Consider the following 14,132-nt stretch of genomic DNA (forward strand, 5'->3'; position numbering starts at 1 on the left):
CAGCCTCATGTAATTCGGTTCACTTTGAACAATTCCTGGAAGTGGCGCAAGGATATTTATTTCCATTTTCAGTGGTCAGATTTTCTTACACTTTTCGATGAAACGCACGTTCTGTTATAGCCACAGCCGTGATTTAACCAGTTTTATAAACGTCTGTTTTCTATCCACACATACTAATCATATGCATATACTATATTCATGGCCTGAGTAGCAGGGCGCTGAAATGTTGCGCGATTTTTAACAGAATGTTCGAAAAGGTAGAGGGTCGACTGAAGAGGTTAAGAAACTATGCAGTATTATTTTTTTAAATGTATTATTTCTTACATTGTTAGCCCAGAAAATCTTAAGTGCTATTACATACAGCTGGGAATAATTATTGAATATAAGCACAATTTAAATTTACCAACATTACGACCAGGAATACGACTTTCCCGAAGCGGATCCTTTGTCCAGACCACCACCCAGGACATTGGATCTAATCCCAGAGGCCAACCCAAAACAAAGTCGCCTCCTGGTCAGACTATCGAAGGCGGGCACACCACCCACCGTTTCCGAGTATAATACTCGCCAATGTCCAGTCTCTAGACAACAAGGTAGATGAAATTAGGGCAAGGGTTGCCTTTCAGAGATTGTAACATTCTTTGTTTCACGGAAACATGGCTCTCTTGGGATATGAGCATTGTATTTGTCGGATAAGCCACCAGGTTTCTAGATGCGTTGCGCCGACGGAAATAAACATCTCTCTGGGAAATGTAATCATTTAAATAATCCGCAACATCAAATGGTTTTGTGATGAATAAGGCATCTGATTCGATGAAAGATGGATTTGAATTTGTCTTTCTGCCCATAATTTCATTGAAACTACTCCAAAGTTATTCCCATCATTCTTCATATCATTGATCTTGGCTTCATAATATAGTTTATTCTTTTTGTTGAGATTAGTCACATAATTTCTCAATTTGCACTAAGTCAGGCAGTCAGATGTAGAGCCAGACTTATTTGCTACTCTTTTTGCCCCAACCATACAACTTTTCAATTCCTTATCAATCCATGGAGCCTTAACAGTTCTAACAGTCGGTTTCTTAAGAGGTGCCTGTTTATCAATAATCAAAAGTGTATTAAGTACAGCGTCTGGATGCTCCTTATTAATCACATCAGACCAACAAATTATGTTTAACGTCATCCACATAAGTCACAACAGAATATTTCACTATTTTAGGCCCAGCTTTTAGAGCTTTAGCTTTCCTGGATATATCCACTATATTGCGATCACTGGATCCAATGGGTCCAAATACAGCTTTAGAACAAAGTTCTATAGTGTTAGTAAAAATGTGATCAATTCATATGTATGATCCAGTTCCTGTAGTAATTGTAAACACCCTGGTAGGTTGAATAATGACCTGAACCAGATTACAGGCACTGGTTACAGTGAGCATATTCCACTTGAGCTAGATGAAAACCAATCAGATCCCCAAGAACGTAGACCTCGCTGTTTACATCACATACACTATCAAGCATTTCACTATCAAGCATTTCACACACATTATTTAGATAATGACTGTTAGCACTTTGTAGTCTATAGCAACACCCTATAATACAGTAGTCATTTACAACATTAACATTGTCTACACTGTATTTCTGATCAATTTGATGGACCAAAAAATGTGCTTTTCTTTAAAAAACAAGGACATTTCTAAGTGACGCCAAACTTTTGAACAGTTGTGTGTGTGTGTGTGTGTGTGTGTGTGTGTGTGTGTGTGTGTGTGTGTGTGTGTGTGTGTGTGTGTGTGTGTGTGTGTGTGTGTGTGTGTGTGTGTGTGTGTGTGTGTGTGTGTGTGTGTGTGTGTGTGTGTGTGTGTATATATTAGAGGTCGACCTAATAATTAGGGCCGTTTTCAAAACAATCGGTAATCTGCATTTTTAGATGCCAATTATGTACGATTATATTGCAATCCACGAGGAGACTGCGTGGCAGGCTTGACCACCTGTTACCCGAGTGTAGGCAGCAAGGAGCCATGGTAAGTTGCTTGCTAGCATTTAACTTATCTTATAAAAAACAATCAATCTTAACATAATCACTAGTTAACTACATATGTTTGATGATATTACTAGTTTAACTAGCTTGTCCTGCGTTGCATATAATCAATGCGGTGCCTGAAATTGTGGCACTTCTCTTGCCTTCAGTGTAAGCAGAGTCAGGGTATATGCAGCAGTTTGGGTCACCTGGCTCATTGCGAACTGTGTGAAAATAATTTCTTCCTAACAAAGACCGTAATTAATTTGTCAAAATTTTAAATAACATTGAAGGTTGTGCAATGTAACAGCAATATTTAGACTTAGGATTGCCACCCGTTCGATAAAATACGTAACGGTTCCGTATTTCACTGAAAGAATAAACATTTTGTTTTCGAAACTATAGTTTCTGGATTTGACAATATTAATGACCAAAGGCTTGTATTTCTGTGTTTATTATAATTAAGTCTATGATTTGATATTTAATAGAGCAGTCTGACTGAGCGGTGGTAGGCAGCAGCAGGCTCGTAAGCATTCATTCAAACCTCACTTTCCTCCGTTTGTCAGCAGCTCTTCGCTGTGCTTCAAGCACAGCACTGTTTGACTTCAAGCCTATCAACTCCCGAGATTAGGCTGGAAATACTATTGTGCCTATAAGAACATCCAATAGTCAAAGGTCTATGAAATACAAATGGTATAGAGAGAAATAGTCCTATAATAACTACAACCTAAAACTTCTTACCTGGGAATATTGAAGACTCATGTTAAAAGGAACCACCAGCTTTCATAAGTTCTGAGCAAGGAACTTTAACGTTAGCTTTTTTACATGGCACATATTGCACTTTCACTTCTCCAACACTTTGTTTTTGCATTATTTCAACTAAATTGAACATGTTTCATTATTTATTTGAGACTAAATAGATTTTTTGTACCGGTATGTACAGTTGAGGTCGGAAGTTTACATACACTTAGGTTGGCGTTATTAAAACTTGTTTTTCAACCACTCCACAAATTTCTTGTTAACAAACTATCGTTTTGGCAAGTCTGTTAGGATATCTGCTTTGTGCATGACACAAGTCATTTTTCCAACAATTGTTAGACAGATTATTTCACATTGAATTCACTGTATCACAATTCCAGTGTGTCAGAAGTTTACATACACTAAGTTGACTGTGCCTTTTAAACAGCTTATTGAACAAGTATATGAGACAGTGTTTAAACCCTTTACAATGAAGACCTGTGAAGTTATATGGATTTTTACGAATTATCTTTGAAAGACAGCGTCCTGAAAAAGGGAAATTTATTTTTGCTGAGATGATGTATGTGTATAGATATGAATGTGTGTGTAATATATGTGTGTATGTGTGTATATTCACGCATGTTTAGTTTGCTGAAAATTAACGCAGTTGACAGTGAGAGGACGTTTATATCTCAACACCTCAAGCATTCCTGTCTCTTCTGTAGGTGTTATCCTTGTATTGCTACTGCTGTATCATCAAATTAATTATCTAAGTGAGTCTCAGAAATGGCTAATATGTTAATGTTATGGATATCAGGCTACATATATTAATATGGACTATTTTTAGCCCTTTCTTGGGTAGCTTATCAGAGATCGACATAATATGGAAAAGAATAAACAAAGCAAAGAGAAAAGAACCCATTCAGCAGTCCATGAATCAGTTGGGGGAGGGGGGGGGTGCTGTAGGGTTGAAGCTAGTAACACATAGTCTTGGCTCTCTCATCTCTTCTATGCCTTTGGGAGGGAGGGTGGACAAAGAGCCTGTCACAGCGGATGTAAGCAATGTCCCTATGCACTCTGGCAGCTTTCATGGCTGGGATAAGTTCTTTCCTCTTCATGAAATGCCAATGAGATCCTACATCTGTAACATGAAATGCCAATGAGTTGAAGAAGTTAGCTGGCTCTGTTAGGGCAACCAGCTAAACTGGCAGAGATTCAGGCTTTTGTTAGCTTGCGCTGGCTGCTAAAGGATGCAGGCTTGCGTGGAAGAGAGTGGCTGAGGGGGTCTTTGAAGTGAAACGGAGCTAACCACCTTTCATTCCCAGAGGAGAGAGCTAGAGAGTGAGCCTAGCCCCTCAGGAGCTGTTTGGAAACTCCACTGTTTCGCTCCAGTGAAGGGAGGACATGAGGCGAGGCTACTTCTTCCAGCAGCAGGACTCTATTTCAAACACATATTTCCACAACCCCTATTCCTGCCCTGTCTGTGGAATTCTATTGCCTTTTGAATACCACACTTTCTTCCTGATAAATCCCCTCTTCTGGATGTCTCAGTCTAAAACATGACGTCAACCTCTGAGGAAATGGCAAGCATTTTTTTAAACGGTCTGTTTGAGGTGGGGGTCTGGGGTTTTTTTTCTCTGAAATGTATGCCTTGGTAACAAATACAAGTATAGGACAAGTCAATAACATTATTTGAGTAAGAGTTAACAGATTGTTTCAAAAAATATATATTTTACCCCCCTTTTCTCCCCAATTTCAATCTTATCTCATCGCTGCAACTTCGAGTCATGTGTCCTCCAAAACATTACCCGCCAAACCATGCTTCTTAACACCAGCCCACTTAACCCAGAAGCCAGCTGCACCAATGTGTCGGTGGAAACACTGTTCAACTGATGACCAAGGTCAGCTTGCAGGTGCCCGGCACGCCACAAGGAGGTGCTGGAGAGCGATGAGCCAAGTTCAAGCCCCCCAGCCAAACTGTCCCCAAACCCAGACGACGGGGGCAAATTGTGCTCTGCCCTATGGGAATCCTGGTCACGGCCGGTTATGACACAGCCTGGGATTGATCCCAGGTCTGTAGTGATGCCGGAAGCACTGTAATGCATTAGACCGCTGAGCCACTCCGTAGTCCCTGGATTATGAGCTGTTAAAATGAGATGCTACTTTAAATCTCCCTTTTCCCCTTAGGAGGCAGAGGGGGCGCTGCCCTACCTGCTGGTGCTGTGTGGGGACCACGGGATGTCTGAGACGGGCAGCCACGGGGGCTCGTCTGAGCATGAGGTCAATACACCCCTGGTGCTCATCAGCCCCGCCTTCAAGAAGAAAGGTAAGCATTGGCTCTCCTGTTATCCCTCTGTATGTTTGTCAGTCTATCTTGGTGTCATTGCTGAAGTAGGCACATGCACACCGGTGTTCAAATGCTTATCACAACACTTATCCATAATAGTATAGTGAAAATATTGTAGTTACGACCCACCACTAATATGTCTATTTACATTTGTTTTCACCTACGAAAAATGTGGTTAAGTGAGGATTAACATGACTTTTGATAGATAAGGGCCTACTCCAGAGCGCCTGTGCCACACACGTACATGCCTGTTAAATAAAGGCTACAAAAAATGCACACACAAACATACACACACGGCTGTCTCTCAGCTGAGCTCTCACACTGAGAAACAGTGACGTCTTGGCACTGTGTGAAGAGGAGCTCATTAACGTCTCGCCGCTCTGTGCCAAACGTGTTCGAGGCCGTTGGTGTGAATGTGATAATTGTTTCTTTATTTGCTACGTCTATTTCTAGATCACTTCTCATCTACATAGGTTTATTTCAGGTGGATCAGATTTTACTGAGAGACCGGCTGAGAAATTAAGCATTGGCAGATACAGGCTGGTACAGTAACTTGTACTGTAGGACCTCAGACACATGATGGACAGGCTGGTACAGTAACTTGTACTGTAGGACCTCAGACACATGATGGACAGGCTGGTTCAGTAACTTGTACTGTAGGACCTCAGACACATGATGGACAGGTTGGTACAGTAACTTGTACTGTAGGACCTCCGACACATGATGGACAGGCTGGTACAGTAACTTGTACTGTTGGACCTCCGACACATGATGGACAGGTTGGTACAGTAACTTGTACTGTAGGACCTCCGACACATGATGGTCCTTCTGTAGCTCAGTTGGTAGAGCATGGCGCTTGTAACGCCAGGGTAGTGGGTTCGATTCCCGGGACCACCCATACGTAGAATGTATGCACACATGACTGTAAGTCGCTTTGGATAAAAGCGTCCGCTAAATGGCATATATATATATATATATATGGACACAGAGCTTGTGTTCTGGATTGTCCTGTCAACTCAACTGGCAGGATTTAAGCTTGAGCTTTTATCAAACCTAAAAGCAGGACACAGCATTAATTATTTATATATATATATACAATTTATGTTTTTATTTTAGAATGGGTTTTATTTTAAAGTGTGCTACACAAAGACTGAATCGTTGTTATTAATGTATGACGTAGAGGAGTAGGGTTTGATTAGAGATGCGGTACATATATGTTCTGCTCCTGTGACTTTTCACCTAATTTCTCAACTGTATACGTATGTGAATGTACGTACGCATTTCTGTCTGTCTTGTGCATGTGTGCCTCCTTGCTTCCTCTTGTTTCTATATCCTGAGATACTCTTTCTACTCCTTATATAAACAGTAGGGATGGAGAAACCATCAACAGTAGAGCAGGTGGACCTGACCCCGACCCTGGCTCTTGGTCTGGGCCTGCCCATCTCCCAGAACAGCGTGGGCCGACTCATTCAGTCCGTGGTTGACGAGGCCTCTCTCAGGGACCAGCTGCGCTTTCTGCACCTCAACGGCCACCAGCTGAGCTACCTGCTGAAGGACAGCATGCCAGCCTATGAGAAAGGTAAGAGGGAATAGTGTGGGTCAGTGCAGGGGTAGTGCCAGATCAGAGCAAGGCTAAATCAGCTTCCAGCCTCCTAAAGTCAATGTGTACTATAGGTCCTTTACGGGTCCAAAATGTTGACCCGTTCCGAAATGAATCCGTGGCTTTCCCACCCAACCCAACATGCGTAAAACATTTTTTTTTTTAAAGGAGACCGGTTCCGAATGGACCCAAGGACAGTCAGAACCATAACGAAATGGCCTGTGGAAAAACAGGCGCAAACGGACCCATGCTGGTTTGATCTGAGAGACCCATTCGGATCAAAAAGTAGAACGAGAGAGGGAAAGAAACCTCTGCCATCAATAAACGAGTGATATTGGCCAAATTATCAATCCTTAAAAACTGCTAAATGACATAAAACAAGCCAGAAGAAAATTATATTTCGATGTGTCGCATAATCAAAACATTATATCTTATTGTTTTATTGGTTTTTACTTTCCTAAAACAGAAATTTGTTTACCTCACGATTCAGATGTTGGAGATTTGAGCGCTCAATGTATCAGGGTGTTGCATGCATTTATGTCTATAGTAGAGGTCGACCGATTTAATCGGAATGGCCGATTTAATTAGGGCCGATTTCAAGTTTTCGTAACAACCGGAAATAGGTATTTTTGGGCGGCGATTTGCCGATTAAAAAAAAAAATAATCATAAATAAAAAATAATTACATTCGATTTTTTAAATATATATATATATATATTTTTTTATACCTTTTATCCAATTTGTAAGTCGCTCTGGATAAGAGCGTCTGCTAAATGACTTAAATGTAATGTAATGTAACTAGGCAAGTCAGGTAAGAACACATTCTTATTTTCAATGATGGCATAGGAACGGTGGGTTAACTGCCTTGTCCAGGGGCAGAACGACAGATTTTCACCTTGTCAGCTCGGGGGATCCACTCTTGCAACCTTACAGTTAACTTGTCCAACGCAATAACGACCTTCCTCTCTCTCGTTGCACTCCACAAGGAGACTGCCTGTTACGCGAATGCAGTAAGCCAAGGTAAGTTGCTAGCTGGTATTAAACGTATCTTATAAAAACCAATCATTCATAATCACTAGTTAACTAAACATGGTTAATGATATTACTAGATATTATCTAGCGTGTCGTGCGTTGCATATAATCTGACTGAGCATACAAGCATACAAGTATCTGACTGAGCGGTGGTAGGCAGAAGCAGGTGCGTAAACATGAATTCAAACAGCACTTTCGTGCGTTTTGCCAGCAGCTCTTCGTTGTGCGTTAAGCATTGCACTGTTTATGACTTCAAACCTATCAACTCCCGAGATGAGGCTGGTGTAACCGAAGTGAAATGGCTAGCTAGTTAGCGCACGCTAACTAGAGGGACAGAAGCTATACTGTTACACTGGCAATACTAAAGTGCCTATAAGAACATCCAATAGTCAAAGGTTAATGAAATAAATGGTATAGAGGGAAATAGTCCTATAATAACTACAACCTAAACTTATTACCTGGGAATATTGAAGACTTGTGTTAAAAGGAACCACCAGCTTTCATATGTTCTCATGTTCTGAGCAAGGAACTGAAACGTTAGCTTTCTTACATAGCACATATTGCACTTTTACTTTCTTCTCCAACACTTTGTTTTTGTATTATTTAAACCAAATTGAACATGTTTCATTATTTAGTTGCGGCTAAATTGATTTTATTGATGTATTATATTAAGTTAAAATAATGTGTTCATTCAGTATTGTTGTAATTGTCATTGTTACAAATAAAATGAAGAAATCGGCCGATTAATCGGTATCTGCCATTTGGGCCTCCAATAATCGGTATCGGCGTTGAAAAACCATAATCGGTCGACCTCTAGTCTATAGGCGTAGGCTCCACTGTATGATATTGATATTTATAAAATATATATATATATATATAAAAAGGAAGAGAAGCTTAGGCCTAGCCCAGAGAGAAAGATCGACATATGCCGGGCGCCATGTTTCTGACAACAACATGCGTTCTTAATCCTTGTCAGATAGGCTTCTACTGCTATACAGATGTAGGCGTACTATACAGGAGGAAGAATTTGGCGTGCATAATATTTTTTGAAATAAAGATGAGCATTATATTGTTACTCCTTTAGTCTAACTTTGGTAGGCCTAAACATTCATCCTCACCTCAAGTTCAACTGAGTCAGTTGGACTTCTGGTGCGCACTGCCTTCATAGGCCTGTAGTAGCTAAGCCTAGTGACAATACCACACCAGACCTTCACAAAAGTTTCTAAACTTGATAAGGGTAATAACAAAGTAAGTCAAGTCATTGTTTTTAGGTAAAATATGAACCGCAGGCCTACCCAACAAATGACCGCAATAGGCTGATATTTATTTTACATCCGGCCTACTTTAAACTTTTATCTTAAATGTTAATACAGAGCACAAAATTGAAAAGACAACTTAATTTAGCTATGAAAATGTCTCAACAAAATGAAACAAAAAACTTTTAGCATATTTAAAGAAATGTTTTAGATTCTAAAAAAGCTTACAATAATAATGATAAAACAAATTATAATAAATACTAAAACAAATAAATAAAAGTTTGAAAATTGCATCAAACCTGAATCATCAAAAAACTTTTAGCATATTTAAAGAAATGTTTTAGATTCTAAAAAGCTTACAATAATAATGATAAAACAAATTATAATAAATACTAAAACAAATTCCATTTTGAATAGAGTTGCACACATTCCATTTGGCCGCACCAATGTTCTTCTTCTCATCGTTATCCCTTGAACTTGTCCTCACAGAAGACTATCTTTTGTTTTTCTTAAATGAAAAAGGACTCCATCTTTGCAATCAACAGTAGCCTAGGCCAAAGCTCCTTTCACTTGTGCTCTCTCGCTCTCTTCAGCAGCAGGTTCGTGTGAGGTGAGTGGCCGGAACTAGTTTCAGCTAGACATTACATTTACATTTAAGTCATTTAGCAGACGCTCTTATCCAGAGCGACTTACTACATGAACTACATGTTTTATTGAGTTGCAATTGGTGAGGTTCTGATCACTTCGCACATTAAATTAACAGAGGACAGATCCAGTTGGTAAATCAATTATAATTGCACTTTCCTGAGACCCTTGGCAATTATATAAGACCCCACCCAGATCTGAGACAAAAGTCAGAATTTATGTTCTCGGAATTTCAGGTTTGTTGGACCCGTGAAGACCTCTAGTGTGTACAAAGCTATTCGGATAAAGCCAAGATAAGTGGCTCAATTCATGTAATGTGTATGTGTGGCATACATGCACATATGTTCCTACAACCATTTATGTCTGTAAATAGATGTATTGACAACCGCAAAGGATTCAACCGGTCTAAGTTACAAAGATTGCATTTGGTTGCCTCTCTAAGAAGACAATCATCCTTCTCTTTACACACACACACACACACACACACACACACACACACACACACACACACACACACACACACACACACACACACACACACACACACACACACACACACACACACACACACACACACACACACACACACACACACACACACACACACACACACACACACACACACACACACACACACACACACACACACCCTGTGCAGGGTTTTACTCTCTCTCCTATTATCTTACTGAGTCACTGTCAAAGAAAGGAGAAGATTATCCACCTTTGGGGTTCAATCACACACACCTTTGTTTAGGCTTTGTTGTATACATGTCAGAGTGTGGCTCTGAGGCCTGTCATTCGTCTATTACAGTGGATGTTCTGTATCAGGTGTTTGTCCATTGAGATTGCATGGCTGTGTGCTCGATTTTAACCAACTGTAAGCAACTGGTGAGGTTGAAATAGCCGAATCCACTAATTTGAAGGGGTGCCCACATGCTTTTGTATATACAGTACCAGTCAAAAGTTCGAACACACCTACTCATTCAAGAGGTTTTCTTTATTTTTACTATTTTCTACATTGTAGAATAATAGTGAAGATATCAAAAATATGAAATAACACATTGAATCATGTAGTAACCAATAAAGTGTTAAACAAATCAAAATAGATTTTATAATTGAGATTCTTCAAAGTAGCCACCCGTCGTCTTGATGACAGCTTTGCACACTCTTGGCATTCTCTCAACCAGCTTCATGAGGTAGTAACCTGCAATGCATTTCAATTAACAGGTGTGCCTTGTTAATTTGTGGAATTGCATTCCTTCTTAATGCGTTTGAATCAATCAGTTGTGTTGTGACAAGGTAGGGTTGGTATTAGAGTATTAGGCCGATTAATTAGGGCCGATTTCAAGTGTTCATAACAATCGGTAATCGGCATTTTTGGACACCAATTATGGGCGATTTACATTGCACTCCACAAGGAGACTACGTGGCAGGCTGACTACCTGTTATGAGAGTGCAGCAAGGAGCCAAGGTAAAGTGCTAGCTAGCATTAAACGTATCTTATAAAAACAATCAATCTTAACATAATCACTAGTTAACTACACATTGTTGATGATATTACTAGGTTATCTAGCTTGTCCTTCGTTGCATATAATTAATGCGGTGCCTGTTCATTTATCATTGAATCACAGCCTACTTTGCCAAACGGGTGATTTTTAACAAGCACGTTCATGAAAAAAGCACTGTCGTTGCACCAATGTGTACCTAACCATAAACATCAACGCCTTTCTTAAAATCAATACACAAGTATATATTTTTAAACCTGCATTTTAGTTAATATTGCCTGCTAACCTGGCTCGTTGTGAACTCTGTGAAGACTATTTCTTCCTTACAAAGACAGCCAACTTCGCCAAACGGGGCATGATTTAACAAAAGCGCATTTGCGAAAAATGCACAATCGTTGCACGACTGTACTTAACCATAAACATCAATGCCTTTGTTAAAATCAATACACAGAAGTATATATTTTTAAACCTGCACATTTAGTTAATATTGCCTACTAACATACATTTCTTTTAACTAGGGAAAATTGTGTCACTTCTCTTGCGTTCTGTGCAACAGAGTCAGTGTATATGCAGCAGTTTGGGCCGCCTGGCTCGTTGCGAACTGCATGAAGACCATTTCTTCCTAACAAAGACAGCCAACTTCACCAAATGGAGGATGATTTAAAAGAGCACAATCGTTGCACGAATGTACCTAACCATAAACATCAATACCTTTCTTAAAATCAATACACAGAAGTATATTTTTTTAAACCTGCATATTTAGTTCAAAGAAATGAATGTTAGCAGGCAATATTAACTAGGGAAATTGTGTCACTTCTCTTGCGTTCATTGCACGCAGAGTCAGGGTATATGCAACAATTTGGGCTGCCTGCAAACTAATTTGGGCCGTTGCGAACTAATTTGCCAGAATTTTAGAGAATTATGACATAACATTGAAGGTTGTGCAATGTAACAGCAATATTTAGACTTATGGATGCCACCCGTTAGATAAAATACGGAACGGTTCCGTATTTCACTGAAAGAATAAACATTTTGTTTTCAAAATGATAGTTTCCGGATTCGACCATATTAATGATATCATTCATCACTTTCCTGCGTTTGCCAGCAGCTCTTCAAACATTACGCTGTTTATGAGTTCAAGCCTATCAACTCCCGAGATTAGGCTGGCAATGCTAAAGTACCTATTAGAACATCCAATAGTCAAAGGTGTATGAAATACAAATAGTATAGAGAGAAATAGTCCCATAATTCCTATAATAACTACAACCTAAAGCTTCTTACCTGGGAATATTGAAGATTCATGTTAAAAGGAACCACCAGCTTTCATATGTTCTCATGTTCTGAGCAAGGAACTTAAACATTAGTTTTTTTTACATGGCACATATTGCACTTTTACTTCCTTCTCCAACACTTTGTTTTTGCATTATTTAAACCAAATTGAACATGTTTCATTATTTATTTGAGACTAAATTTATTTTATTGATGTATTATTTTAAGTTAAAATAAAAGTTTTCATTGTTCATTCAGTATTGTTGTAATTGTCATTATTACACATATAAATATATATAAAAATCAGCCGATTAATCGGTATCGGCTTTTTTTTGGGGTCCTCCAATAATCGGTAACGGCGTTGAAAAATCGTAATCGGTCAACCTCTAGTTGGTATACAGATACAGAGAGCACTATTTGGTAAAAGACCAAATAGTATGGCAAGAACAGCTAAAATAAGCAAAGAGAAACGACAGTCCGTCATTGCTATAGGACATGAAGGTCAGTCAATGCAGAAAATTTGTACAGTCGGAAAACCCACAAATTGCTACGATGAAGCTGGCTCTCATGGAGACTGCCACAGGAAAGGAAAACGCAGAGTAACCTCTGCTGCCGAGGATAAGTTCATTAGAATTACCAGCCTCAGAAATTGCAGCCCAAATAAATGCTTCACGTAGTTCAAGTAACAGACACATTTCAACATTAACTGTTCAGAGGAGACTACGTGAATCAGGCATTCGTGGTTGAATTACTGCAAAGAAACCACTGCTAAAGGACGGCAATAATAATAAGAGATTTGCTTGTGCCAAGAAACACGAGCAATGGAAATTAGACCGGTGGAAATCTGTCCTTTGGTCTGATTTGAGATTTTTGGTTCCAACCACCGTGTCTTTGTGAGAAGCAGAGTAGGTGAACGGATGATCTCCGAATGAGTGGTTCCCACTGTGAAGCATGGAGGAGGTGTGATGGTGTGGGGGGTTTTGCTGGTGACACTGTGTGATTTACTAATAATTCAAGGCACACTTAACCAGCATGGCTACCCCTACATTCTGCAGCGATACACCACCCCATCGTTGTTTTTCAACAGGACAATGACGCAACACACCTCCAGACTGTGTAAGGGCTATTTGACCAAGAAGGAGAGTGATGGAATGATGCATCAGATGACCTGCCCTCCACAATCACCCGACCTCAACCCAATTGAGATGGATTGGATTGAGTTGGACCGCAGAGGGAAGGAAAAGCAACAAGGAAGGAAAGCCAACAAGTACTCAGCATATGTGGGAACTCTTTCAAGACTGTTGGAAAAGCATTCCAGGTGAAGCTGGTTGAGAGAATACCAGTAGTGTGCAAAGCTCTCAAGGCAAACGGTGGCTACTTTGAAGAATCTAAAAAATATAACTTTTTTTGTTTGTTTACTACATGATTCTATATGTGTTATTTCATAGTTTTGATGTCCTCACTATCATTCTACAATGTAGAAAATAGTATTACATTTACATTTAAGTCATTTAGCAGACGCTCTTATCCAGAGCGACTTACAAATTGGTGCATTCACCTTATGACATCCAGTGGAACAACCACTTTACAATAGTGCATCTAAATATTTTAAGGGGGGAGGGGGGGTGAGAAGGATTACTTTATCCTATCCTAGGTATTCCTTAAAGAGGTGGGGTTTCAGGTGTCTCCGGAAGGTGGTGATTGACTCCGCTGTCCTGGCGTCGTGA

At 39.7% G+C, this 14,132-nt stretch overlaps 1 protein-coding gene across 2 annotated transcripts in view; it reads left to right on the plus strand.

Moving 5' to 3' along the window:
- LOC123993530 (GPI ethanolamine phosphate transferase 2-like) overlaps positions 1-14,132 on the plus strand; it is a 127,124-nt gene that overhangs the window by 31,463 nt on the left and 81,529 nt on the right. The window contains exons 5-7 of one of the 2 annotated variants that reach the window (XM_046295780.1): positions 4,940-5,078; positions 6,466-6,678; positions 13,493-13,553. In XM_046295780.1, coding sequence (XP_046151736.1) covers positions 4,940-5,078; positions 6,466-6,678; positions 13,493-13,500 — 360 coding nt within the window. In that variant the 3' untranslated portion in view covers positions 13,501-13,553. Of the gene's footprint in view, positions 1-4,939; positions 5,079-6,465; positions 6,679-13,492; positions 13,554-14,132 lie in introns of those variants that run through there. The other variant, XM_046295779.1, reaches the window with a different exon arrangement.

The sequence above is a fragment of the Oncorhynchus gorbuscha genome, linkage group LG13, assembly GCF_021184085.1.
Source record: "Oncorhynchus gorbuscha isolate QuinsamMale2020 ecotype Even-year linkage group LG13, OgorEven_v1.0, whole genome shotgun sequence".
In the NCBI taxonomy this organism is placed as follows: Eukaryota; Metazoa; Chordata; class Actinopteri; order Salmoniformes; family Salmonidae; genus Oncorhynchus; species Oncorhynchus gorbuscha.